Source organism: Corticium candelabrum, chromosome 11, assembly GCF_963422355.1.
Source record: "Corticium candelabrum chromosome 11, ooCorCand1.1, whole genome shotgun sequence".
In the NCBI taxonomy this organism is placed as follows: domain Eukaryota; kingdom Metazoa; phylum Porifera; class Homoscleromorpha; order Homosclerophorida; family Plakinidae; genus Corticium; species Corticium candelabrum.
Window position 1 is genome coordinate 3,531,056 of NC_085095.1, and position 23,800 is coordinate 3,554,855.

At 42.2% G+C, this 23,800-nt stretch overlaps 3 protein-coding genes and 2 long non-coding RNA genes across 5 annotated transcripts; 4 read left to right on the forward strand and 1 right to left on the reverse strand.

The window, feature by feature from the left end:
* The first annotated feature begins 598 nt into the window (after positions 1-598).
* On the forward strand, positions 599-3,403 carry LOC134187120 (zinc finger MYM-type protein 1-like). Its single transcript, XM_062655238.1, has 4 exons — positions 599-657; positions 724-806; positions 979-3,199; positions 3,337-3,403. Exons 1-4 carry the CDS (start codon positions 599-601, stop codon positions 3,401-3,403), a joined length of 2,430 nt encoding a protein of 809 aa, XP_062511222.1.
* Positions 3,404-3,453: 50 nt separating this feature from the next.
* Positions 3,454-5,898, forward strand: LOC134187121 (zinc finger MYM-type protein 1-like). Its single transcript, XM_062655239.1, has one exon. It carries the CDS (start codon positions 3,454-3,456, stop codon positions 5,896-5,898), a length of 2,445 nt encoding a protein of 814 aa, XP_062511223.1.
* Positions 5,899-10,965: 5,067 nt separating this feature from the next.
* Positions 10,966-13,217, forward strand: LOC134186842 (zinc finger MYM-type protein 1-like). The gene has a single exon (XM_062654911.1). It carries the CDS (start codon positions 10,967-10,969, stop codon positions 13,103-13,105), a length of 2,139 nt encoding a protein of 712 aa, XP_062510895.1. The 5' UTR covers position 10,966; the 3' UTR covers positions 13,106-13,217.
* A 4,438-nt stretch (positions 13,218-17,655) lies between these two features.
* LOC134187090 (uncharacterized) lies at positions 17,656-18,540 on the forward strand. The gene is made up of 4 exons (XR_009971063.1): positions 17,656-17,953; positions 18,025-18,128; positions 18,203-18,256; positions 18,314-18,540. It is a non-coding gene; the product is annotated as an uncharacterized LOC134187090 (long non-coding RNA).
* A 135-nt stretch (positions 18,541-18,675) lies between these two features.
* On the reverse strand, positions 18,676-23,034 carry LOC134187091 (uncharacterized). The gene is made up of 3 exons (XR_009971064.1): positions 22,971-23,034; positions 21,898-21,986; positions 18,676-18,813 (listed from the first exon to the last, which is right to left on the reverse strand). It is a non-coding gene; the product is annotated as an uncharacterized LOC134187091 (long non-coding RNA).
* Positions 23,035-23,800: the final 766 nt, after the last annotated feature.

Consider the following 23,800-nt stretch of genomic DNA (forward strand, 5'->3'; position numbering starts at 1 on the left):
CAGAACTGAGTGTAAGGCACTAGTCGTAAGAAAGTTGCCTACCGTAGTCATAGAAGTAGTGAGTAGCAGTAAATGTGTTCCTTTCACTAGGACGCCTAAGCCAATTGATATTAATAATTACAAGATTTGGTTTGTTTGGACTCAAGATTGCAACAACAGCATTGCTAACCCTAACATTGGCATGATTGGTGTTGACTACGTTGACAATGATAACAGGACGCCAAAAATGGTATGAGACTTTCCGTCGCGGCGAATAGGGTCTGGCTAGGCGAGACTAGCACGGTGGGCGGGTGACAAAACTAGAGCTGCTGAAAAATCGTCACCCTTGGTGTATCATCAGAGGCGTAACTAGGCATGAGGCAACCGAGGCAGTTGCCTCGGTAAAAAAAAGGGTGTGGCGTTGCAAAAATTTTGCTGCGTGTAGGTTAGGAGCAGAAGATATGACATTCTGCACTAACAAAATCTGCTATCGTGTTCTTTTCAAATTTGAAACCGCGTGCGTAAACTCTTTGATACTCAACTTTAGCGCACGTTCTTGGCACGTGAAGCACTTGCAAGACACGTGGCTCGAGAAACCTACAGCTGACTGCCAAGTAAGATGGAGCCACCATCTAAGAGAAAGAAAAAGAAGCAACTATCTCTTTTGCAATGTCTTGGGTAAGAAAGTTGTTCTGCAGAAGTATGGGGTCCCCTTTGGGGTACGTGACTTGTTCTTCTCATCAGGACATCTTCCGGTGATTTAAGCGATCTGCCTGAAACTGTACATTCTGCGTCCCCGTTTGAGACTGTAGTGAATTCTGCAGAAGGTATAGTACCAATGCTAAATGTGATCCTAGTAGACGCGAATTACTGAGCGATATCGAACAATGTGTTATCGTCATAGATGCTAAGAATATGTAATAAGGTTCATATAATATTATACATATTCTACTGAAACAGGTGGTAATACCGTAGCGCTTGTAAACACTTTCTTTGTAGATACTGCTCATGACAAAGAAGTGTCAGTGAATGATCCGATCTACTACGTAGGCAGAGTCGTTTCCGACGTTGACAAGATATGCCTGCTGCAAAATAAATGGTGTCCACCCACCGGTTGTAAATTTCAGAGCACGGGCGGCCGTCGTTACAATCCAGAGTGGGAGAGTCAATACAGATGGCTGAGATATTCTCCTAGTACTGACGCCTGCTTTTGTTGCTACTGTGTGCTGTTTGGTGATGAGTCACTGTCTGCTACTGCTTTCAAGACAACTGGCTTTTGTGACTGGAAGAACGCAGTTGGAGTAAAGCGTGGTGTACTGCTTTGTCATGAGAAAAGTGAAATTCACAAGAATGCTTGCATAAAAGCATTATCTTTCAAGAATGTGGTCGAAGGAAAGAAAAATGATATTTGTACCAGCAGATCTAAAGAATATGAAGAGAGAGTCAAACGTAATCGAGCAATTATTCTAGCTGTAATAGATGTCGTTATTGCTCTCGGTCAGCGAAATGTTCCCTTTCGGGGTCACAGTTGGGACAAAGTTCTGAGAAAAGAATCCAGTAACTTTGAATACTTCCTCCATTGGCAGTCTCAGTTCAATCCTACTCTGAAAAGTCATCTAGAGCACGGAAAGAAGAACGCCTGTTACAAGAGCCCGAAAATACAAAATGAGCTGATAGAGTTAGCCGGTGTTGAGGTGAGAGACAAAATACTGGAAGATGCTCATGCCGCTAAATGGTTTTCGTTGATGGCGGATGAGTGCACAGATACAGCTAACGTAGAGCAGATGTCAGTCTGTATCAGGTTTGTTGACGACTCTGTACCCGGTCAGGTTCAAGTGAGAGAAGAGTTCTTAGGATTCGTCAAATTGGATTGTGCAGATGCTCTGTCTATTTTCAATGCTATTGTCAATTTTATGAAAGAGTGCAATTTGGATATTCGTTATCTTCGTGGCCAGGGCTACGACGGTGCTGCAGTTATGTCAGGAAAAGTTTCCGGTGTCTCTGCTCGAATTCTTCAGTTACAACCAAAGGCTATATACCAGCATTGTCGGTCACATAGACTGAATTTGGTTATTGCATCTTCTTGTAGGGAAGTCCCTTTAATTCAGGACTTGTTTAACTCGTTAGGAACACTGTCGTGGTTTCTAGGAGGCAGTCCAAAAAGAAAAGTTATCCTTTGTAGGCATTTGATAGCAGGAGACATAGCTGAATTGATTACAGCAGAAGACAAGGAAGAAGAAGAACCAGAAGAAGAACTAGAAGAAAACTTAGAACAGGAGGAAACTTCGAAACTAAGTGATACGCTTATTCGTAAATCGTCATCAAGGCAAGTCCCAGTACTGTGTGAGACAAGGTGGTCGGCTCGATTGGCAACACTGTCCAGTGTCTTGGCCAAATACAAAGCCATATACCTTGCACTGCAAGATATTGTTGCAGAGAGCTCTGGCACTGATTCGAGGGCGAAAGCTTCATCTTACCTCAGACTTTTACAGTCCTCTAGTTTTATTGTTTGCTTGGTCGTTAGTCAGTACATTCTGAGCTTTTGTGATCCTCTGACGAAGTCTTTGCAATCTCCAAACTGTGACGTTCTGAAGGCTTATCAAACAGCCAAGCTGCTTCGCACAACGATTTCTGCGCAACGACGTGAAGACAAGTTTAAAGAATTATGGGAAAGAGTTCAAACAGTTGCAGGCGAGGTGGATGCCCAAATTGATAAACCTAGAACCGCAATAAGAAGCACCTACAGAAGCAATGCTGGCATGCAGACTGCGGAACAGGACAGCGCTGTGGCATACTTCAGAAGAAACGTGTACTACCCTTTCATTGATCACGCTGTGACAGAGCTCAACAATCGCTTCCCTGATACATCTGAATCAATGCTCATTGGGTATAGACTTCTTCCTAGCAGTGTTAGCAGTATAACAAGATCTGAGGTGAATTCAATTAAGCTCTTCTATGGTCCAGACTTACCAAATGGAGCTACATTCGAGCCTGAAGTAGAAGTTTGGAAAACCAAATGTTTTCAACTTCCTGAGAAAGACAGGAGAGTAACATTAACGGATGCCGCAAAGATGGCAGACAGTCAATATTTCCCCAATATTCATGAGATTTTCAAACTTATTCTAACATCTCCTGTTGGTTCCGTGCCGTGCGAAAGATCGTTTTCGGCTCTCCGGAGATTGAAGGAGTGGTCGAGATCAACAATGACGCAAGAAAGACTGTGTGGCTTAGCTCTTTTATATATTCATAGACAGGGGCGGCGGAGCCGGGGGGCTGGGGGGGCTAGAGCCCCCCCAACTTTATCAACTTTATGCTGTAGAATTTCTGCTTTCTGTAATGTTTACCCTTTCGTTAAAGAATAGACCGCTACATATATTACGCGCTTCAATGCAGGCCGGGGCTCCAAGGCAACTTGGCCACGTGACTCACAGAATATCCGCCTACGCTGACACGTCGTGCACGAGACAGGGCTAGATGAAGAGACAAAGTACCCTTGGTGAGGCGTGGGGACAAGGAGGAAAGTCTAAGAGAACAGCAGAACAAGTAGCTGCAGCAGACTCCGAATCAGATCGCGAAGCCATGGAATTCGGAAATGCAGACACGACAGAACAAGTGGCTCTGTTGCCTGATTCAGGGAACCGATGTTCAGGTATGATTGAACAAACTGAGCCAGACAGTGATGGTGACGTCCATTTACGAGAACCAACCAGGTTGGTTACCTCTCGAGCAGAGTGTGACGCAAGGTGCTGTCTAGACTACAAGAAGGCATTCCAACCTACAGATAAGCAGACATTAACTTTGCTAGACCAATACAAGCGAAAATTTATGCCTTCGTGGTATGAAAAGTTTCCTTGGATTTCAGTGTGTATCACAAACAAAACAGTCTTCTGTGGATGCTGCAGATACGGCCATAACACTGCGTTGTTCCAGACTTTTGCAAAAAGGGCAGAGACTGCGTTTACTATTGACGGATTTTGCAACTGGAAAAAAGCCCTCGAAAAGTTTTCCAAACACGAGCGTTCTGACGCTCATTGCTTGGCGATGGAAAAGTGGGTAAATGTGGACAAACCAAACATCTCTGAGAAATGTGCTATTCATCTAACAAGTCTGCAGAGGCAGAGACGAGAAGGCTTCTTGAAACAACTGTTAGCCTTAAAATTTCTTTTGAGACAAGGTCTAAGCATCAGAGGCCATAAAGAGACGGAAGGCAATCTATCCCAGCTACTTGGTGTGTGGAAGTCAGGCTGTCCTAACCTTCAACTGTTTCTTCGAGAGGGAAAATATATGTCGCATGACGTGGTGAATGAACTCATAACGCTAATAGGCCGGGAGATCACAAAAAATATTTTATCCAAAATAAATCAGCAACATCCTTCCTGGTACGCAATTATTGCTGATGGAGCGTCTGATGTGTCTACCAAAGAACAACTGAGTGTGTGCATTAGGTCTGTTGACGGAAATTATGTCGTCAGCGAGGATCCCATAGGTCTGTACAATTTACCTAATACCACATCAGAAACAATAGCTCTTGCCATCAAAGACGTACTCCGAAGATGTATTCTACCATTGTCCAACTGCAGAGGTCAGGCATATGATGGGGCAGCGGCAAATATGGGAAGAAGAACTGGAGTTGCTGTCAGGATTCGAAGCGAGGCACCGGCAGCTGTGCAGGTCCACTGTCTTGCACACTGCCTCAACCTTTGTCTGCAAGATGCAGGGCGCAAAAGCGAGATTCTCAAGAACACCCTCGATCTGGTCAGAGAAATCGCTAAACTCATTAAGTTTTCCCCGAAACGACAAGAACTATTTTCACAAAACCTGCAGCAAAACTTGACGGTGGAAAGTAATGCGGATGAGGCTAGTACTGGACCTAAACGACTCATAGGGATCAAGCCCCTTTGTCCAACTCGGTGGACAGTGCGTACAGCGGCCATTAATGCTGTTATTGTCAATTATCATATACTCCTAGAGACAATGGAAGAAATAGCACTAACAACCAAAGACGATTATGGGCTAAAAGCGTACGGAATTTTCAGCGCACTAAGGAAATTCCAAACCCTATTTGGTTTGAAGCTTGGCCACCTCCTTTTTAGTGCAGCGGAAGAGGTATCTAAAGCACTTCAGGCAGTAGATACATCTATCCAAGAAGCAATGACGTCTGTAAACGTTGCAGCTCAGTACTATAACAGGCACAGGACAGATGTTGAGTATGAAAAATTTTACGCTTCTGCTATAAAACTGGCCACAGACCTGGATCTGGAAGGTCCCTGCCTTTCTAGGCCAAGACGACAACCTCGTAGAGTAGATGATGGAAGCTCACCTCACGTCCATGACACACCTAAGGTTTTCTTTCGCCAACGGTACTTCGAAGCGTGCGATATTCTTATTAACGACCTGAAAGACAGGTTTGATCAGAAAGAGGTGATGGAGCCGCTTTTGACCATTGAGTCTCTCTTGCTGAAAGCTGCAAACAGTAGGGCATATGAAGACGCATGGAAAAAATTTTGTTGCTCTTGTTACAAAGAGGATTTGGACATAGAAAGTCTTGATTCTCAGCTTAAGCTTATGTATGATGCCATTCACCAAGAATTGCCGCAAGTGAAGGAAATAACAAGCATCAGAACAATATGTCAAGCACTTAATGCAAACCAAGGATTGAAGATATTGTTATCTGAAGTTCATAAACTTGTTCGTCTGTTCTTGACTGTTCCGATATCGTCTGCCACATCGGAGAGAACCTTCTCAGCTTTGAGACGAGTAAAAACGTACTTAAGGAGCACCATAACTCAGGAGAGGCTAAATAACTGTTTGCTGGTACATATGTATAAAGAGATCGCAGACAACGTAAACTTGTCAGATGTTGCTAAGAGTTTTGTCCAGCTTGACGATAGTAGAAGAAAACACTTTGGTTCCTTTTGAAGTTAATGTCCGATATCAATTTTGAAACTGGGACTTATAGCTTAGTTATTGTTACAATATTAATTAAAGGACCACAATGTGCAGACATACAGATTTCACTAGCAGATGAGGTGTATCGGACGGAGTTACAATACCTAAACTTGAGGCATGTATATTGCAGGACCAATGATTTGCAATATCTCAGAGTGGGTGTGACCTAAATATAAGTGGGCGGGGCCTTGCTCCTAAAATTCAGCCCCCTCAACTTTCAACTCGCTCCGCCGCCCCTGCAGAGGTGGTAGTGGAAAAGATGTTGATGGCGTCGAAATGTTTTCAGATTGAAATGGAAGAAGTGCTCGAAAATGCCTGTTGTTGATATGGGCTAAATGTAAATGCTTGGTCGTTTTCTCATCGCCACTATTAAAATCTACTGTGTAGGCCGCAGGCGAAACCAGTAGAGTAATGCGGATCTTATAGACGATGAATGCAGCTTCAATGCATATTGTGTCTCCCCAAAATCGATTCCCTCTCATGTCTTCAATGTAGTTTTCAAATATGTCCGCAGAATTGTAGATTCTCTCACTATCAATAGATATGTATTCTTCGTTGATAGTGACTGATCTCATTGCAACAACGGCGTCTTCAAAACTAGATCTCTGATTGGCTATATAGTCAACAATTCTAGTACGAATTTGCGAATGCCGACAAAATGTTCCATACAGCAACTGACTAATAGCTTCGAAAAGGCAATTTCCGTCAAAGTTGTTTTCAATTTGGCACATGCTAACATTAGCAGCCATCTCCGCTATCACTTTCTCGGCCTCGTCCTCGTCTTTCTTGTCCAGCAGTGACAAAAATTTCACGAATTCTACAGTCAATTGAAATGGTAAGTCTTGACAACTCTTTCCACTAGCTCCTTCAATGTAACAAAGTAAGACAGGAATGGTACAACACGTATATACTCCTTTCATTATAAGAAATGTGTCTACCTTCAACTCTCTCTTTTTCACATCTGCTTTGGAAACGACGGGAAACTGACTAACATCTATTGTAAAAGCAAATTGCTAAACAACATGATTTTTTGGTGTGGTGTGTGTGTGTGTGTGTGTGTGTGTGTGTGTGTGTGTGTGTGTGTGAGCGCGAAGATACTAGAGCTTCAAATTAACCTGTGCCGGACTTCTCTACTTTGAGCAGTGTTTGCTGTGATGTTGGCAGCGTAAATCGCGAGAGCGATGATGGAAATGTAGCATGACTGGAAGTGCGTCTCATCAAATGCTCTTCCCTGCACAAGAGAGTTACTTAGCGATGTACGCATACATTAACTACTATTAATTTTTGTAATACCATAAATCTGCTGCGGAGCGATTGTGACACTTCACGGAACATTTTCGGTTGCTCTTTTTGCAGCAGGTCTTGTGCATTCGGAAGCTACACTGAGCGCTTGCTTGGAGACTACAATGAGGGGAGCAGGAGCAACTGTTTGGGGGCTTAGGTTTGTTAAGCCTGTCAAAGGATGGTTCAATAATCTTGCTCTTTGCAACTGCAATTTTAGATTGTGGATCCTCATTCGTGGAAGCGCTTACGCCTGAGTGTGACAAGATGCTGTCTTCCGTCGGGAACTGTTCCTGAAACTTTGGTCCAAGTAAAGAACAAACTTGAGAAATAAGACTGAGCGCCGATATGCAGCTAGACTGGGTGTGGTCGTCGAAACAGAAAACAGAAAGCTGAGAAATAGCTGACGATGCTTGGGCAAGGTTCTCTAGTATTCCAAGTTTTGGAAATTCTCAAGAAGACAATTTCGTGCTCTTGGGCGTTGGCCGAATCTCCTGCGCACACAATTAATGCAAGTAAACCTTGTTTCGTAGTGGCTGCATGTGTAAAGTTAACATGTAAATCAACTCCCTTACTTACCTCACTATAGTCGCTCTTGCTATCGTTGGCTGTTTTCTGAAAATTTTCTGCAGGCCTTTGCTCTTGGCCTGACAAAGTGACGTTTCTTTCAGTTTCGCGGTCATCTTCAATTTTTGCACAAAATTGTCCCGAATCTTCACGGTGCAAGTAATGAAAACGAGGTGGTAGCAAGGATAAGTTGGCTGATCTATCTACATCTAATGAAAAAACGGCAATAGCTTCCACGTGTGACGTTGTAATAATTATTAGTGCCACATCTTGCATAGTACAATGTACTGACCTGTATTTCTAGATTTTTCTAGAGACAACGACGGAGATGTGACGTCTGTTACCGAAAACCATTTTGTGGTTGAGCTCCCTTGATGATGAAACTCTACTTGATGTCGGTACTGATCCAGTTGCGCCTCTACTACTTTGCCAGGTACAGACGTAATGAAACGATGATACTGCTTCTTTCTCCGTCGACTTGGTCTCATTGCAGGAAAGCGCACTAAGACATCATCTCCCACTTTATACTCTGTAGGTACCCTCATTCCAAGACGACGAGCAATCATCTTAGAGGCGGCTTTGTTGGTGGACTTCAGGGCAGCCTCTCGTATCAAGCGACAAGGTTCCGGTCGTCGCCGTGACATGGCCAAAAAGGACAGCGTTGTTTGGTCTGCCGTAAAAAACTTCGAAAGGACATAATTTAGATCCTAGTATTTAATACAAATTACAGACATAATATTGTATTGCTCTCTAATTGATACGCTTTACCCAAAGCCTGATGCGGCGACACGTTGTAAAGGTGCTCATAAATGGGGAGTTCCTCGACCCAATTGACGCCCTCCGTGCCGTTCACTGTCATGCCATACCTGATTTTACTCTTCAGAGACTGATTGACTTTTTCAATCTGCAATATATCACTACTATAGTGCTTGTGACGTATACGGTATGTAGACTCAACCTTTCCCTGATATTGTGGGTGGTAAGGCCTGCTACAAATTACAGTAATATTCATGGCAGAGGACAACATTTCAACCACTCCTCGAAATTCGGTGCCTTGATCTGATTGAATTATTCGCGGAGGACCAACAGTGTGTATATATCAAGCAGTTCTTGAGCCACCAGGTAAGGGACTTTCCCGGCAATGGCCGGAGAAACAAATGCCTAAGTAAACAAACGAAATTTATTTCAAGTCTTGGATATTTCCAAAATACGATAATTACCTGCTGAACACGTCCAGAATGCTAAAAACATACCTGTACGTCAGACCGTCTGGGTCAACTTCAACTGGAATGTCTGACAAGTCTACCAGATCTAACTGATTTCGCTCCTGTACTTTAGAAGCGATTATAGGCTGCAACGGCGCCTTATTCAAAAACTTAGGATGAAAAGACTGGGCTTCTCATGTTGCACTAATGTGTGTTGGAATGAGACGTTCATCCACTCCGGCGAAGTGCTTGGAAAGTAGTCCATATAGTGTCTTTGCATTAGCACCTTTGCTGCGGTTAGAGAAGGTGGTGATCAATCCTTCCACTTCTTCTGCGTGGACGACAATTTTATTTGAAGATGAGACAACAAGTCTCTCTTCAATGCCACTAGCGTTTTTCGATCTGGGATCGAAGACATGTCGGAGTGCAAACTGATTTTTGCACAAAGACTTGTACACCTTCCATTGCAATAGCGATTTTCTTTCATTCACCGATGGTCTGCTTTGAGATCTCAAGTACCTAATAAGAAGGTCAAATTCTGCTTTTGACAGAATTCTTTGACCATCCATATCTGCAATCGGCACATCACATTAGCTACATTGATGCGTGAGACTATATAGGAATAACAGAATAACAGTCCGCTTATCGAAAAATAACTGTTCACAGTTTGTCTAGTCGCACACGAGTGCCAAAATTTTATTACCGTCTCTCTGCTGTACACCATGCTGACAAATTGTAATTGTCTACTGTAATTGTACCAATTACACGACCAGTTATCACCTACTTGGTCAAGAGTGCTGTGTTGCTAATGTGATCGTCAAAAAGGCTGAGAAGACAAGAATTAGAGCAAAGCCCGGGCGCTGCAGAAAGCACCAAGCAACTAGAAAAGAAACACGTTGTGTGCGTACTTATAAAGGTTGCTGAACCACTACGGTACCTATTCTTTGTAACGTTTAGTGGTTGTAGTACTAGAGGTCATTGACACGATCTTCTACGAATAGATACGACAGCTGTTGCAGATCAATTCTAGCCTTACCTTTATCCTTTGTTATCTTTCCGTGTAGCATCATTTAGATATATTTACCGCAGCATGTGGGTTTGCTTGAAATGAACGCAGGCATTCAAGTCTAAGTTAAGTTACAACTTCGGCTTCACTGCCATCAATAGTACGTGTAAGTTCAAATTAGATATAGCTAGGTATCTCTGAGCTGTAGCTGCTATGACATAGAAACATGCTGCAAATAAATAACAATGTCCAAGTTGTTGCAATTACGTCAGTGAACAATTCTTTTGTAGAATCAGACCGCAACTCAGTTACTGGAACAACAACATTCTAAAACGCAAAATGATAGAGGTCAAATACATAATAAGCACACCGCCGACGAATAGATACGAGTCATACGACAGCTGTTTCAGATCAATTCTAATCCTATCCTTAATCTTTTGTTATCGCATCTCTCGCTACCATTTACTAGCATCTAATTACATGCTCAGGGAATACCCAGAGAGGTACACGTACAAGTAGAAGCAAGTGGGTTTTCTTGTAACTATGTAACGGACATTTTAGTTTAATTAAGTTACAACTTCGGCTTCAATTGCTATCAATATTAGGTGTAAGTTCGAGCTAGCAGGGGCGTAGACACAATTCTAAAACTGGGGGGGGCTTAACCAAGAGGCCTAATTGTGCTTTTGCGCATGCGCCCAGTGCACGTTCATCACCCGACTGCATCCGTATCACAATGTCTCTGATAGCGTGGCTGCGGAAAGCGCAACAACCGGATGGAAGTGTAACTAACTATCCCACTGGCATTGACAATGAAAGCAATGTCTCAGGTGAAGAAGACGCCCAAGAGCACGCCCAAACTAGCAACGTGGCTGGACCAGCCTCTACAAGTTCTGAAAGCTGCCACCACTCTCACCAGCCCGACGCAACTGATGCCTCCGAGACAAGACCGGTTGCTGGCGCCCAGCCTCAGCCCACCTTGATGCCTTGGAGTCCTCACCAACCCTTGCTGTCCTTCCCATATCGCACATTTGCTAAGCAGCAGCGAGCATTCTGTTCTTCTTGGTATAGAAGATACCCGTGGTTGCATTATCAAGAAGCAGATGACAAAGTCTTCTGCTTCTACTGCCAGGTGGCGGAGAAGAAGGACTTAGGCTCAGTTGCTCTGCGCGCTGGGAACTTGGACGATAAATTCGTGAGAACTGGCTTTACAGACTGGAAGAAAGCACTCACTAAATTTGAAAAACATCAGAAATCAGTCTTTCATCGTGATGCTATGGATATGGTGGTTGGCAAGGAACAGAATGTTGGGCAAATGCTAGGGAAAGGTTATGCAGAAGAAATGGTTGAGAATAGGAATATGTTACAGATAATTATTAGTTGCATTCGATACCTTGCTCGGCAAGGTCTCGCCATGCGTGGTCGGTCTAAACCTGAAGGTAGTGTCGCTCTTGAAAGGGATTCCAACTTAATGCAACTCCTCATTATGCGTGCTGAAGACAATCCGAGGCTCTGGAAATGGTTAGACAAATGCCAGGCCAAGTTCACAAGCCCCTGTATACAAAATGAAATTCTCAGTATCATGGCATTAATGATTCTGAGAGATGTTGTTAGGAAGGTATCGGGAAAGTGGTACACTATCATGGTAGATGAAACTACAGATTTGTCCAATACTGAACAAATGGTCTTCTGTCTTCGATACGTAGATGATGATCTGGAAGTCCATGAGGAAGTAATAGGGCTGTATAGCTTAGACTCAACTTCTGCTGACTCTATACTAGCAACAGTTCAAGATATCCTGTTACGCATGAATCTAAGGATTGACCATTGCCGAGGCCAGTGCTACGACGGCGCTAGTAACATGGCAGGAGCGAAGTCAGGCGTTGCAAAAAGACTAAATGATCTAGAGCCCCGTGCGTTGTACACACACTGCTATGGTCATGCATTAAACCTAGCGACTCAGGATGTGTTGAAAGGTATCAAGGTCATGCGAAGTGCTCTGGAGACCGTACATGAAATTACTAAGTTGATAAAAAAATCACCCAAACGTGAAAGCATCTTCAAGAAGTTTAAAGATGTTGTCACTGCTGGCTCTCCAGGACTACGGATTCTTTGTCCTACACGATGGACGGTCAGGGCTGAGGCATTAACGTCAATATCTGAAAACTACACTACACTTCAGATGACTTGGGATGTGGCAAAAGAAGCCACAAAGGATACTGAGATGAGAGCTAGAATTGGAGGAATCGCTTTGCAGATGGACACATTTGACTTCGTTTATGGTGTTGAACTTGGAAGAAAGCTGCTGAACATAGTGGACAACCTGTCCCGATCCTTACAGAGTTCTACTATTTCAGCATGCGAAGGCCAAAAGCTAGTCAGTACTACAACAACAACTATCCAGTCAATGAGATCTGATGAGTGCTTTGATATATTTTGGAAGTACGTTGAACGCAAAAGATTGTCACTTCAAGTGCCATCCCCTACCCTTCCACGACGTAGGAAAGTTCCAAGACAATTCGAGGTAGGAGAAGGTGCAACAGTACATCCAGTAGAAGTGAAGGAGATCTATCGAAGGGCTTACTTTGAGGCCATTGACTTGATTTTAGCAGCAGTCAAAGATAGATTTCATCAGAAAGGATTCAACATGTTACAGAAATTAGAGACAGTTGTAACTTCTCTTCAGCAACCCCAGCAATCGGAAGCACTGAAAGAGATTGTCAATTTTTATGGTGATGATTTCAGTCACCCAGACCGACTTCAAACACAGCTCACTCTTCTTCATGCAGGTACTGAACAGCCACTGACGGATGTACGGTCTCTGGTCGTATACCTCAAATCCTTAAGCAGTGCAGAAAGACAGTTTTTTTCTGAAGTCATCAAAGTAGTCAAGCTCATTCTGGTAATGCCGGCAACAAACGCCACAAGTGAAAGAAGTTTTAGTGCTCTCCGTAGACTCAAGACATGGCTACGTTCTACAATAAGTGAATGTCGTCTCAACTGGTCTATGATACTCCATATCCATAAGGACAAAACTGATGCATTACCAATAAAAGGTGTTGCGAATGAGTTTGTTACACGTAATGAAAGCAGAAGACGACTATTCGGACACTTTGATTAAACTCTTTTGAATTAGTAAATGTAGTGTTGTGTTGTACGCGTACTGCCTATCCCTTAATGTATCAAAGATTTGAAATACAAGTCTCAAATTCTGGGGGGGCTTGAGCCCCCAAAGCCCCCCCGGTGTCTACGCCCTTGGCTAGGTAGCTGGGTAGCTCTCAACAGTTAGTGCTGCAAATATATGACAATGTCGAGGTTGTTGCAATTACGACAAGGGACTCACAGCAATTCTTTCCTAGAAACAGATCCCAACTCAGTTACTGTAACAACAACATACTAAATACGCAGTAAGATAGAGGTCAAGTACATAATGAGCACACCTGGAATTCTCTGCATCTTCTGCGGTGACTAAAAACAAACAAACAGCTCTTCAAGAGGGGATTTCCCCAACTACCAAAAGTGTTCACTCTAACTGCGTCCTTGAGATATTATCAATACTTGCCAGAAACGTCGTAGAGACACGCTATACAAGTCGTTTTAGAGGTTGTAACCTTGACTGTTTGTGTTTGTTTGCATTGATGAGAGTTCCACCCAACAATTAATCTAGCAAGCAATGTTCTCTGAGAGTAGCAAACAAACTACAAACTACAATTTATATTTCTAATAAAGTTGACTAATCTATCTATAAACTAAATAATATTGGATAATTTTTAATTGCTTAGAAAAGACCTGCCCTGGCTTCTAACACCAACAACCATTCTTCTACCACACACACACACACACACACACACACGCGCGCGCGCACTAATTTGGTCGAATTTTGAAATTCTAAGAAAATGACGTCACATTATTTAGAAACTTTGTGATACGGTTGTATGCATTGTGAAAAGCATTTGATGTAAATTTTGATTTGTCAATTTTTATCAGCAGAAGTGACTGCATGTAATCAAAACGTCAGAAATCGATCGTTTGGTCAAATTTTGAAATTTGCAGAAGATGACGTCAGAATAATCAAATACCTTGTGATATGATTCTATGCATTGTGGAAAGCATTCCATGTAAACTTTATTTCGTCAAGTTGAATTGTAGCGATTTGGCGAGACATTACTAGTATGCAGAAAATGGCGTCTGTCGTGCTTGACCACGTGTCCTTTACGCTGCTGATTCTCGTCAACGGTAGACTGGACAAACACTGAACGAGTGCAGAAATGTTTGAATTATTGTGTAAAAGTGGGAAGCAGCGGATAGAAACGGTCTGTGTACTAGAAGAAAAGTTCTAGCGATATTCCTACTATGCAGAAAGCTAGTGTCACGTGGTCACGTGCACTCACAACGTACTACAGTTTTGCGCGGTCTGTTACAAGATGACAGTCGTTCGCAAATACGATGAAACCAAACGTTGCACAAGAAGCTAATGTCTAGACGTTAATTTTTATCAGCAGAAGTGACTGCATGTCATCAAAACGTCAGAAATCGATCGTTTGGTCGAATTTTGAAATTTGGAGAAGATGACGTCAGAATAATCAGAAACTTTGTGATATGATTCTATGCATTGCTGTAAGCATTCCATGTAAATCTTGATTTGTCAAGTTGCATTGTAGCGATTTGGCGAGACATTACTAGTATGCAGAAAATGGCGTCTGTCGTGGTTGACCACGTGTACTTTGCGCTGCTGATTCTCGTCAACGGTAGCCTGGACAAACACTGAACGAGTGCAGAAACGTTTGACTTATTGTGTAAAAGTGGGAAGCAGCGGATAGAAACGGTCGGTGCACTAGAAGAAAAGTTCTAACGATATTCCTACTATGCAGAAAGCTAGTGTCACGTGGTCACGTGCAGTGACTGTGTTGTGATTGCTGGACAGGTGGAAGCAACTTCGTGTTCGTTTATGGGTTGAATAGAGCTGCTTTTAGCGCAGTCTGACCGGATTTAGCACGTATTCCTAGTTACCACAAAGATTCCTGTTTTGCAGAAATTACCAGAAAAAAAAAGATGAACAGGTGCTCCATGATAGCAGTGACCAACATTTGACAAAGCATCGAATCACCTGAACACATCTCAGTTGGTTGCGACTTCCAGTGTCGTGAAGTCACTGGAGACACGAACCGCATGGAAGTTGCGCCAAATTCTCTCCTTCCACGGCTTCTTTCCCACGTCCTTCAAACACAGAAGAAGCAACCGCAACAGTGACTTAGCGAAGCTCTTGAACGCTTGCCTGTTCTGAGCACTCCAGACAAGTAGCGATTCTGCTAAAACTGAAACACTCCTTCTTTCACTCAGGGAATCGTCTACCTTAGTCAACACAACTGCCACAGCGTCGCGTACGACCTCAGAATCATTGCAAGGGACAGCCGCCATATATGCCGTCATGACGTCACGTGTAACACGCATGGTCTCGGAAGTAAGTGGGCGTTGCCAATCCTTTTCCCCCGCTCTAGTATCTATGATCAGGCTAAGGGCATATTGTTCAAAAGAAAGAAACATAATTATACCAAAGCTCTACAATCAGACATGCTAAAGATCTGGCACGAATCTCATCAAAGGCTGGAAAGATTCAAAGAGCGAGCAAGAGCGGTCATGTATTGACCAGGAATGACAAAAGACATCGACCGAGTGGCTAGTCAGTGCAGGACCTGTCTGCGTTTCCGGAAGAGCAATACTAAAGAGCCTCTTTTGCCACATGCACTACCAACAAGAAGACAAATGAAAACGCTAGGAGTGGATATCATGACTTTGAAAGCAAAAGATTATCTGATAATAGCAGACTATTATTTCAAGTACATAGATGTTCAGCAACTGAGAGTCAAGACATCATCGTCGGTCGTTAACGCCATCAAGTACATGTTCGCTACTCACGGTATTCCGGAAGAAATAATATCTGATAACATGCCGTTCACCAGCAGAGAAAAGCAAGCCTTCGCCAATGAATGAGACTCACCATTGCAACCACAAGCCCGGGGTATCCAAAATCTAATGGCTTCGCAAAGAGGAACGTACAAACCATAAAGAAGTTGCTCAGAAAGACACTTCATGATGGAGGAGACCCGTAGCTGGCGCTCCTCAACCAAAGAAGCACCCCTATACCGCAGCTGCAAGCGTCCCCACCCGAGCTCCTCATGGGCCGAACCTTGAAGACAAAGTTGCCGGCAGCCCCAGGAGTGCTTCAGCCACATATGTCTCACGACGTATCGAAACAGCTGAACCAACGACAACAGCAGCAGAAGCACTATCATGACCAGGGAGCTCGACAAAGAAGAGAACTACGCCCAGGCGAAGTGGTCCGAGTGCAAAAGGGAAAAGAATGGGAACCCGCAGAAGTTATAAAGCAGCAAGACACTCCGCGGTCGTACGTGTAAAACACCAAGGCCAAGTCCTGCGCAGAAATAAACGACATCTAAACCCCTTACCAGAACTTAGCGAGGAATTGGACTACGACTCGGACAACGTCGACAACAACGATACCAGCCTAGAAGGTCCATCAGACAGCGCAGAACAGGGATAGCAACTCCCAACCTCGCCAAAGAAGGTGGCCAGATCGGGCGAATTTTTTTTGGGGCCCCGTTGGGTGTGGCTTTAGCTGTTCCCGTATGCACTTCCTCGCGGTTTGCAGTGGTCTGGTAGTACGAGGCTCGGCAGTCAATAGACATCTTGCAACCGCGATTTTGACATAAACGAACTGCTGTCTTTTTGCGCACCTTTCGAGCAGTAACCTGCGCCGTTTATTGAAAGGGAGCCTCAGTTTTTGTCGTCTGCTGAACGTGGTTTTCTCGGTACAAATCAACTTCAATAAATTAGGCGACAGGTAAAGTCATTTATAATTACTATTCTTCGCAGTTAAGCAAATTTTCAGTTTGCATAAAATCTTTTTTCGGGTGCGATTTATGCGTCCATATTGACACTGTTGCATGCACTGCATACATCAAATCATGTACTATTTATTGCAAATTTATTTCCTGTGTGCAATTAATTAAATAATATGCAGAAAAGTGCAAAGTATTCAGGTAATTTAATTCTATTTCACAACTACTAAGTTACTAAAAAGATTTATTAACGGGTAAACACTCTAATAGGGTAGTATACAATTAAAATAACAGCATATGATATGTGTGTGTACACAATATTTACTAAGCATTATCTAGTTGGATAAACACGTACACAAAATAATGTACTCTAATAATTATTACTAATCGGATCATTTAATGTAAACAACATACTAATTACTAATGCATAGAGTATGATGATTATGATGACGACATATTGATAACACTGCTGGTTGTCACACAGCTATTATTGAGGTAATCTATATTTAGAGCTAACATTGGTTTAAATTAAATTATGTTAATTAAGTTAAGTTAAGTTAATGACTCTTAGTTAAGTTGATGGTATCAGTCATTGTGTTGTGACACTTATAGGTGTATACATTGGATATGCATTTTGGCAACTGGCATTATATTTCAAAGTAGGCATTGGTTGTTACATGGTTGGTGACATGAATGACAGTAACTGAGTTATATAATTAGTATACTGTGTGTGTGTGTGTGTGTGTGTGTGTGTGTGTGTGTGTGTGTGTGTGTGTGTGTGTGTGTGTGTGTGTGTGTGTGTGTGTGTGTGTGTGTGTGTGTGTGTGTGTGTTCATATGGCTGTTTACTCAATTGGAATAGTGTCATCTCATAGCATTGGTACATTCAAGACACATTAATGCATGAACTACTATCGTCCTAGCAATGATGAGATAGAGGATAATTTCTTGGACAAGAAACTCCTATCTTTGCCTCATTTGATTCTAGTGTATATATTGAGTAACTGGTATTTCATTGGGGTGGACAAGGTCTGTGGCTGTTGTTGTCGACAAGAACTGTCTGGCTTGCTGCATTCTGGGTGTTCTGACTATTACTGATGGCCATGTGAAGTACGGTATATGTTAGTCTGCATGTTAATGTGGCAGCTATGGCAGAATCTAACATGTGTGGCTGTACTTAGAAATGTGAGAGCGTTACCTGGGCCATCAAGCTACACCTGGTACTGAAATAATCCAGGTAGCCAAGCATGGTGTTTGGCCTTTTGTTGGCTATGCCACATTACTGGTATGTTTAATATGGATATTTGTGATAACCATTTGCCTGTCTTGAATCTGTGTACTTTGATGATACAACTGTAGGTTGATGACACTTGAAAGACACCATGTATTTGAGACAACAGCAAAATCAACATGGTGAGGCAAAATGACCCGTAAGAGAAATGGTAGAATTAAAGCACAATTGTTATGCAGGTCCTTAATACTTCTAAAATGATCTGTTGCCAGCCAGCTGACAGTTGTTTGGCTGAAATTCTTTGTCAACATTATTAATTAACAATGAGTTGATGTCTGCTACTTGTTATGAGTTCATTTGAAGCCATGCTCTAACTAGAAGGAGGAGTCATGATCAGTGAAACCTGCACTACTACAGAAATGGGAGTGATGAAAGTAGTCTTAGTTGCTAGTTGTACCAAGAGGACAGTTGTGACTTCAGATGTGACTTTAGATAACTATACTTTGACAAAGTATTACATTGCCTTTAGCAATAAAATGTTTGTCACTGCTTATCTTGCATATGCATTGGATGTCCACAAATAATCATGAGTCATCTGACTCTTGTTAGAACTATAATTATAATAACTCCAAACATTGTGGTCAGATCTATAATTTGTGACTTGTAATAGACAACTTCCATTGTGTATGTGCAACAGCAGCAGTCGCTATTTCTTTTCTCACAGGATGCAGATCAGCATCTATACACATGATACAGTCAAAACGTAGACAACAGCTATTGAATTAAATGAGAATTTATTTAATTCGCTAACATACCACAATGTATATTAAGTTCAAGACATGAGCACAAGCAGACTGTTTGATGAGGTACCGTATTTCTCCAAATAATTCGTTCCTGATTAATTCTCTGCCTGTATAATTCCCTTAGTATACACCCAATGTGAATGCAGTTACCTCTCCTGAATAGTAATAATATTATTATTAATAATAATAATAGTAATACAGTGCTTCTTGGATCAAGTCGGATCCTGCGTAAAGTCATGTCTTCTGTCTAGACAGACATGATGGTCTAAGCACCTCTGAGGCAGGGTTTGCTTTCGGTGCTTACCAGTGACCTTATGAATCAGACTGATCTGGTTGAGCACAACATAATAATAATCAAATATAATCAAATATATCATTCATCATTCATTCATTCAATAATAATAATAATAATAATAATAATAATAATATTTTGATTCATACCGCTACAGGTACATGTACAGTGCCCTAGGCAAGACAAGATACATAAGCGTAACAAGTAAAAATAGGTAGCCATGCATAGAAGAGTAAACATAAAAGAATAAATAGAAGAATAATCAGACATAAATTAAGGTTTAATCCAGCTCTTGAAGTCTATGTAGGACAACACCATGACTCTTTTCCTTGTCTCATTGTCCACTGATTGCCACAGATTACCTTGAGTATTCAGAATAAACCCACTCTCTAAGTCATTATGAACTGATCTTCATAAGAAGGAGAGCTGGCTGGCAAGCAATAGATGTGGAGCTTCCTGATAGGTTTGCCAAGAGTTTCCCCACAATTCCCCATTCCTTGCACAGCATGGGATTGGTTAAGCAGTTCTTTAATTAAGTGTTGTGGCAACACAAGCCAGAAATGGATGTATGACTTGAGATGCTCGATTATGTCAAGGAGAATTTGCAATGCTAACAAAGGTGGCTGTAGCTCAATTATGAGGATTAATTATTACTGTTACTAAATTGTTACTAAACTGTTTTTGTGTGCCTTTCATTTTTTGCAGAGCACTTGGCAGTGGCTATGGAATTCAACGTCAGGCGTTGCTGGTAATGACAGACTATTGTCTATAAGCATGGTAAAGGAGCTGTTTTTCGCAGATTCTTCTGAAAAGTTGCTTGCTGCTAAACAAAGAATTGACAGTAATGTAAAAGTTCAGCAAAACATTAAAGTTTCGAAACAGGTTGCAGTGCTATTGGGAAAGGCGTGAAGAATGGTGTGTTAGCCTTAGAAAAGATTTTATAACTCGAGGAAACAACACAAATATCTACTCCGAGGCAGCAATTCACATTACCAAAGATATAGTATTTGATCGACTGAAGGCCTACAACAGTATCCAGATGTTCCAATTTGTTACAACAACAATGGATCTCTACTACAAACAGCGTTTGCTTTCTCTGGCTAACAATCGTCTTGACAACTTCGTTGCTCTTCAATTTACCATTTCATGTAGCACAGCAGATACAGTTTCATCTCATACCATCCAAGCCACTGACTCAGATGACGTATTTCACGTTCAAAGTAGAACAGACAATCAACAAACATGGAAAGTGGATTTGACTGTAAGAACTTGTACCTGTCCACGAGGAAGAAACGGTCAGCCATGTGGGCATCAGCTGGCAGCTTCATTAAAATACAAACGTCACTCTTTAAATAAAATACCAACATCATCAGTATGTGGCCGCCAACTGTATGCCAAAATAGCAATCGGAGAGGCAGCACTACCAGTTGCATTCTACAGACATCTGCACCAGAAAGAAGAAGACACCTATGTGAAAGATCTAGGGATGCAACCAGAGTGGAGTAAAAGAACCGAAACATTTCCAAGCTCTCAACACACAGAAATTGAAGACCAAGAAACAACTATTGACTATGAACCTGCATCACCAGAATCTGATCATGCAAGTGAAGACCCACAGCAACATCAGAGCCACACCACCTCTAGCAATTTTTGAAGACACTCTAACAGATTTGACATACGTCATGACAGACATTAAGAAAGGATTGGCAAGTAGGGACACTGTATTTACAACAGCTATACAAGAATTTTGCAGCCAGTACAAAAAAATTAGACGTGCTGATGGCAAAAAGAAATCTTACACAAAGCCATTGTTAATATCTGCTCTGCACAACTTTGGAAAGGGACACGGACGTAAAATCAGAAGCAACAAATGCACCATTACAGTACAACCAACAACTGTAAGCAGACGAGCCATTAAAAAGTGTGGAGGAAAACCTCTTGAGGCTGGTCGTCCATCATTAATGCAGAGAAAATCAAACAATACCAACATGAAAAACTTATGTCGTCACATTCTATCAAAAAGAAAGCTCTGGTCAAAAAGAGTTCACAGTCTTCAAACAAGTATTGATAATAGGAGACAGAACGCTTGCTAAAATGGCCAGTATCAAGCAAAGTGTGGTGCTGTAGCACACAATAATTGTTTGCCTCCTCTTGTTTGATTCTTGTCTAGATTGATTACACAGTTACTTGTTCTAACTTCAGTTTGTTTACATCAGGTAGTTGTGCATTTTTGATTTGAGTAAAGAAGTGACTCACAAACTTTACCAATGTTTGCCTTATTGCATGATTTCTTTCTTGTTTGTGCTCTTGCAAAAGTAAGTAAATTAGTTTTAGTCAAAATGACTGTGCAGACTATTTGTCTTAGAAAAGCATTGTACAAGGAATACTTTGCCTAATTCTCCGTCAGCAAAGCATGTAAGGAAATCGAACATGTAAGAACAACATGTAAAAAATAGGTTCTCTTAATAACACATTTAGAAATTGTTCAAAGTCCAAGGTAGAGTTCACCATTAATTAATTAACATAACAAATTTCACTTTGACTAATGGCTATACAACTATCTGTAAAAGTAAGCAAATGTAAGGTTCCTAGTCATTGGCTGCAAACATATAATATCATGAGAATTCTAAAGGCAATTCAGACTGTACAAAAAAATAAACTGCCAATGAAAGCCATTCTAACAGCATTTAAGTCCCATGTAACATTTAAGTATTAAGTATGCAATTACCCCTGACTTTGGCTAAGTCTCTAAGACTTTCCTGCCTTTAGAAGAACCAGTTGGCACCTGTCTGATAGGCCTTCTGTTAGACTTCTCCCCTGTACAAATACTCTATTTCAACTTCCTTACACCATTACACACACACACACACACACACACACACACACACACACACACACACACACACACACACACACACACACACACACACACACACACACACACACACACACACACACACACACACACACACACACACACACACACACACACACACACACACACACACACACACACACACACACACACACACACACACACACACACACACACACACACACACACACACACACACACACACACACACACACACACACACACACACACACACACACACACACACACACACACACACACACACACACACACACACACACACACACACACACACACACACACACACACACACACACACACACACACACACACACACACACACACACACACACACACACACACACACACACACACACACACACACACACACACACACACACACACACACACACACACACACACACACACACACACACACACACACACACACACACACACACACACACACACACACACACACACACACACACACACACACACACACACACACACACACACACACACACACACACACACACACACACACACACACACACACACACACACACACACACACACACACACACACACACACACACACACACACACACACACACACACACACACACACACACACACCCACACACCCACCCACCCACACACCCACCCACCCACCCACCCACCCACCCACCCACCACTTAGTAGTTGTGAAATAGAATTAAATTACCTGAGTACTTTGCACTTTTCTGCATATTATTTAATTAATTGCACACAGGAAATAAATTTGCAATAAATAGTACATGATTTGATGTATGCAGTGCATGCAACAGTGTCAATATTGACGCATAAATCGCACCCGAAAAAAGACTTTATGCAAACTGAAAATTTGCTTAACAGCGAAGAATAGTAATTATAAATGACTTTACCTGTCGCCTAATTTATTGAAGTTGATTTGTACCGAGAAAACCACGTTCAGCAGACGACAAAAACTGACGACAAAAAATATGACGTTCAGCAGACGACAAAAACCGCGCAGGTTACTGCTCGAAAGGTGCGCAAAAAGACAGCAGTTCGTTTATGTCAAAATCGCGGTTGCAAGATGTCTATTGACTGCCGAGCCTCGTACTCCCAGACCACTGGAAAAGCGCAAGGAAGTGCATACGGGAACAGCTAAAGCCACACCCAACGGGGCCAAAAAAAAAATTCGCCAGATCGGGACGGGAGATCAAAAAACCGGCCCGACTGAAGGACTATGTTATTTATTAAAAGAGGAGAGATGTGATAGTAGTGACTCTATTACTTTAAGACTTGGAGCATGCGTAGTACAAGGTATGCTAAAGAGCGGAACAGCGAGTAACTTTAGTAGCTGTGTTGAGTTGCGTTACTAGAAACTATAATACAACTGAAGCATTACAGTTTGCGCCTAAAGTAAAGTTCTACGGTTATCGGATGATAAAAATAGCAACACATCTTGCTACGGATCTTTCTTATACGATGGTGCGTCAACATACCACAAGACCATAAAGTGCACCTGCAAACGAATTACCACACTGTTGATGCCTTTGTTGGTTCTAACGATGAAGCACGTGGAAGACCTCCCTGATTTCCATTGTTTCAGGTGAGGTGATTGACACTGATGTGAAGTCGAGTTTCTGCTATGGTTGCAGTCTGTCGGAGGCTAGGAAAGGCACAGAAGCATACACAGCATCGGTTGCTACGCACAGATCTGTGAATAGCTATGGAATCAGATCTACTG